General features: G+C 43.8%; 1 protein-coding gene across 1 annotated transcript in view; it reads left to right on the plus strand.

The window, feature by feature from the left end:
- KIF27 (kinesin family member 27) overlaps positions 1 to 5508 on the plus strand; it is a 99283-nt gene that overhangs the window by 86442 nt on the left and 7333 nt on the right. Inside the window, exon 16 of the mRNA XM_011982757.1 lies at positions 266 to 464. Coding sequence (XP_011838147.1) covers positions 266 to 464 — 199 coding nt within the window. The remainder of the gene's footprint in view (positions 1 to 265; positions 465 to 5508) is intronic.

Here is a 5508-nt window from a genome sequence, read left to right on the forward strand (position 1 = left end):
TCTCAAACTCCCACCTCAGCCTCCCAAAGTGCTGGGATTACAGGCATGAGCCACCGTGCCTAGCCTGAATTCCAACATATTCAAAAGGCTGTTAGGTTGTTTTGTGAATATGTTGCAAAGCATTTGCCTAAGGACCCAATACCTGGCAGGAATCATTTACACTATGGAGATTAAGGAAATTGATCTTTAAGTAGCCTAAGAAAAGTAGATTATTATATTAGCTTATCTAAGACACACTTAACAGGTCAAAATATGTATTTGCTAGGTGGTGAATTTGCGAGAAGCTGAACGGAAACAACAGTTATATAATGAAGAAATGAAAATGAAAGTTCTGGAACGGGATAATATGGTTCGTGAATTAGAATCTGCACTGGACCATCTAAAATTGCAGTGTGACCGGAGACTGACCCTCCAGCAAAAGGAACATGAACAAAAGATGCAGTTGCTGTTACATCATTTCAAAGGTAACTTCCCCTTTTTGACAGTTAGGTAAAGTCGATGTGTAGGTGGGGGTACTGAAGGAAGAGAGGACAGAATTTGATCACTTAAAAGCTCAACATGTTTAAATAGTTGCTACCAGTCTAAGTTTTTGGGCTTTACGTGCTTTGGTTGCTGCATTTTGGGACAGTTGACTTTGTTGTAGGGCTATTCGTGCTTGGAATGCCATCCCTTCTGCCTGCCTCCAGTATGCACATAAGAACTGCTACAATCCTGTCAGCTTGTTGTTGGTCTAGTCTTTATGTAGAAATGTGGGATTAATTCAGGCTTTTTGGTATACAGTTGAATTTTTTTTTATTTCCCAGGGATATAATACTATCATATTTAAGTTATTTTCCACTCACAAAATTAAAGTGATAGGTTCTGTCATATTCCTAGTTATATTTCTGGTTATAATTGTCAGTTGATTATAAAATTTTCTGCATTAAAGTTATATCTTGGGTCAAAATTATACTGCCATTGATGGGCACGTACCATTATCAGTGAGCAGTAGTTCACCACCAACTCTGATAGAAAACTCTCAGAGTGATCTGGCCTCATTTTACCTAAGCATATGGCCAGTATACAGACAGCTACTATGGCAGCAAAATCATTGTTAGGTGATACTGTTACTCCTTCAATTCAAGCTGCTTAGTCTTGATTCTCATAAACCCATAACTGAAAATAGATCAAAAGGGATCTGGAAGAAGCAACCTGAGTAAGCAGAAAACTGGAAAAATCTGTGAATTTGAGTGTTGAGGCAATTTGCCTCTAAGTTAATTCTGTCACTGGTTAATTAGCAACCAGTTGCCTAATGACAATTTCCTTGCAAGATCTCACACATCATTACATTCAAACATGCTCTCCTTACCTTAGTTTAGTTCTGAAACTGATATTTTAATATTTTTTAAAGTGACTGGGATTATACCACAAAAGTTCATGCTATGGCCAAATAAGAATATATAAAAACTTGGCCAAACACGGTGGCTCATCCCTGTAATCCCAGCACTTTGGGAGGCTGAGTGAAGAGGATCATTTGAGCCCAGAAATTCGAGACCATCCTGGACAACATGGTGAAACCCCATCTCTACAAAAAATACAAAAAACTAGCCAAGCGTGGTGGCGCCTGTAGTCCCAGCTACTTGGGAGGCTGAGATGGGAGGATCACCTGAGTCCCAGAGGTTGAGCCTGCAGTGGCTGTGGTCACACCACTGCACTCCAGCCTGGGTGACAGAGTAAGACCCTGTCTCAAAAAAAAAAGTAAAAAAGTCATTCATTTCTATAGCTGTACAAATTGTTCATAACAAAGTTGTGGGTGGGTGCAGTGGCTCATGCCTATAGTCCCAGCATTTTGGAAGGTTGTGGTGGGAGGCTTACTTGAAAGCAGACTGGGCACCATAGTAGGACCCCATCTGTTTTAATCAAGGATCTCTAAAGGTACAGAACTAATATGATATATATATACACACACACACACACACGAGATATATAAAATATATAGGATATATATCGGACATATATATATAAATATAAAGGGGAGTTTATTGTATTGACTTACACAATCACAAGGTCCCACAATAGGCTGTCTGCAAGCTTGAGGAGCAAGGAAGCCAGCCCAAGTGTCAAAACTAAAGAACTTGGAGTCTGATGTTCGAGGACAGGAAGCACTCAGCATGGGAGAAAGATATAGGCTGGGAGGCTAGGCCAGTCTCACCTTCTTATGTTTTTTGCCTGCTTTCTATTCATTGGCAGCTGATTAGATGGTGCACCAGATTAAAGTTGGATCTGCCTTCCCCAGCCCACTGACTCAAATGTTAACCTCCTTTGGTCACACCCTCACAGACACACCCAGGATCAATACTTTGCATCCTTCAATCCAATCAAGTTGACACTCAGTATTAACCATCACAAGTCCATCCCTTGTCAACTTGAACTCATGTATACACATCTCCTGAGATCATACATAATCTTCAAATAAAGATAATAGGTTATAATTACACCTAACATAATACAGCTGTCCTTCGTACAACCGGAAATGCACCAATCCCCAACCCAAACGCTAATACAGAAAGTTAACAATACTTAAATCCTGATGTGAAGTCAATAAATCTTGTGTCACGTGATAAAGGAAATAAAATGAAGATATTTTCTTCGTACGAGTGTACACATGCACAAACATGTTTTTAACAAAATAAGGAGGAAATATGACAGTTACAGTCCTCGTTTCTGCAGCTGGTCACATGGTCATAGCTGGTATTGATGACTACCTTCTTCTGCTACCCATTCTGTATTCCCTTTACCTTCAGCAAACACCTCAGCAGGTTGTGGGTTTTTTTCCTAGTGGAGTGACCCAAACCTTCATTCCTGAAGGGTCTGGACCATTTGTAGTCCTGACTGGATTGGGCTGTTGTAGTTTCCCATTGACCTTAATCATACAGCATGGTAATATTAAGTGACGCCCTAATGGATCTCCTGTATTTCGTGCATACTCTTCCTTACTTCTGTTATGGAGGAGTAGACTGATTTCACCTTGATAGTCCAGGTCACCCAGCCAACACTGTAACTCCCTTCTTAGCCTGTTGACTTAAAGGTAGGTGGAGCCCAAAGTGTCCAGGTGGCAATCTTAACTTTTAATTGTGTGTCTCCTGGTGGCTGTGTTCCTTCCTCTGGAACAAAGACCTCTAGGCCAGCAGAACGTAATGCTGCGGGAACAGAAAGCAAAAATGTTGCTACTGGATCAGTGGGGGTGATGGTGGGTGGTGCCACTTCCACTTCCACCCCCTGGTCCCTGGACCCGTGAATCCTGGCTATGGGAGAAACAGTATCATATATTGGATGCTGATGCAGAGCATATACGGCCTTCTGGAGAACTTTGTCCCAGCCCTGCAAAGTATTATCATCTAGTTGGCGTTGTAATTGTGACTTCAAAAGGCCATTCCACTGTTCTATCAATCTAGCTGCTTCAGGGTGATAGGGACCTTCATCCTGTGAATGACCAGTGAATCCCATGAGCATGAGCCCACTGCCGCACTTCTTTAGCCATGAAGTGAATGACTTGGTCAGAGGCAATGCTGTGTGGAATACCATGACAGTGGATAAGGCATTCTGTGAGTCCACGGATGGTAATCTTGGCAGAAGTATTGCATGCAGGATAGGCAAACCCACATCCGGAGTTAAGTGTCTATTCCAGTGAGGACAAACCTCTGCCCTTTCCATGACAGAAGAGGTCCAATATAATCAACCTGCCACCAGGTAGCTGGCTGATCACCCTGAGGAACGGTGCCATATTGAAGGCTCAGTGTTGGTCTCTGCTGCTGGCAAATTGGGCACTCAGCAGTGGCTGTAGTCAGGTCAGCCTTGGTGAGTGGAAATCCATGTTGCTGAGCCCACATCCCTGCCACCATGGCCACTTTGTTCGTGGGCCCATTGGGCAATGAAAGGGGTGGCTGAGGAAAGAGGCTGAGTGGTGTCCACAAAACGGGTTATCGTATCCGCTTGATTATTAAAATCCTCGTCTGCTGAGGTCACCTGTTGGTGAACACTCACATGGGATACAAATATCTTCACAGTTTTTGACTACTCAGAGAGGTCCATCCACATATCTCTTCCCCAAAATTCTTTGTCACCAGTTTCCCAATCATGCTTCTTCCAAGTCTCTGACCATCCAGCGAAACCACTGGCTACAGCCCATGAATCAGTATATAACCGCATATCTGGCCATTTCTTCTTCCATGCAAAGTGGACAACCAGGTGCACTGCTCGAATTTCTGCCCACTGGGAAGATCTCCCTTCACTGGTGTCCTTCAGGTATGTCCTAGAAAGGGGCTGTAGTGCCACAGCTGTCCACTTTCAGGTGGTGTCTGCATATTGTGCAGAACCATCTGTGAACCAGGCCCTAGTCTTCTCTTCCTCTGTCAACTGGTCATAGGAAACTGCCCATGAGGCCATTGGTGCAGGCTGGGGAGAGAAGGCAGGGTGGTGAGTGGAGACCATGGGCATTTGTGCCACTTCCTCATGTAACTTATGCCTTCAGGACCTGCTTGAGCCTGATCACATATATAGCATTTCTATTTGATGATGGAATGCTGCTGTGCACGACCCACTTTATAGCTAGATGGGTCAGAAAGCACCCTGTTCATGATGGGCAGTTCAGGTCACATGGTGACTTGATGACCCATAGTCAAACATTCAGTTTCCACCAAAGCCCAGTAACAGGCCAAGAGCTGTCTCTCAAAAGAAGAGCAGTTATCTACAGAAGATGGCAGGGCCTTGCTCCAAAATCCTAGAAGCCTCTGCTGTGATTCACCTATGGGGACCAGCCAGAGGCTCCAAACAGCATCCCTGTGTGCCACTGACACCTCAAGCACCATTGGATCTGCTGGGTCATATGGCCCAAGGGGCAGGAAGCTTGCACAGCAGCCTGGACCTACTACAGAGCCTTCTCCTCTTCTGCACACCATTCAAAACTGACAGCCTTTCAGGTCACTCGATAAATGGGCCAGAGTAACACACCCAAATGTGGAATGTGCTGCCTTCAAAATCCAAATAGGCCCACTAGGCGTTGTGCCTCTTTTCTTGGTTGTAGGAAGGGCCAAATGCAGAAACTTATCCTTCACCTTAGAAGGAATATCTCGACAGGCCCCACACCACTGGACCCCTAGAAATTTTACTGAGGTAGAAGAGTTCATCATTTTCTTTCATCACTTTGTCCACTGAACTTAGGAGCAACCAACCAGCTTCATTATGTTCCGTGGTTCTCCACATATGGTCAAATTTATTACGTATAGAGTCACTAAACTCCTTGCCTCTCATGAGCAGTGAATCAGGAGGGTCAAATGCATTTATTTTGCATAATTCCCTAAACAGTTCATGCCAAGGACTATCAGTGTTCTCCATACTATTAGAAGTAGAGTCCTTAGCATGTTTGGGTCTAATCAGATTAAGCAACCAACTCCAGAAACCCCAAAACCAACAAAAGAACTCCATCCTTAATATTCTGTTCCTCTAGAACCACTCCTGGTACCAAAACCT

This window comes from Mandrillus leucophaeus, unplaced genomic scaffold (assembly GCF_000951045.1).
Source record: "Mandrillus leucophaeus isolate KB7577 unplaced genomic scaffold, Mleu.le_1.0 Scaffold242, whole genome shotgun sequence".
NCBI lineage: Eukaryota > Metazoa > Chordata > Mammalia > Primates > Cercopithecidae > Mandrillus > Mandrillus leucophaeus.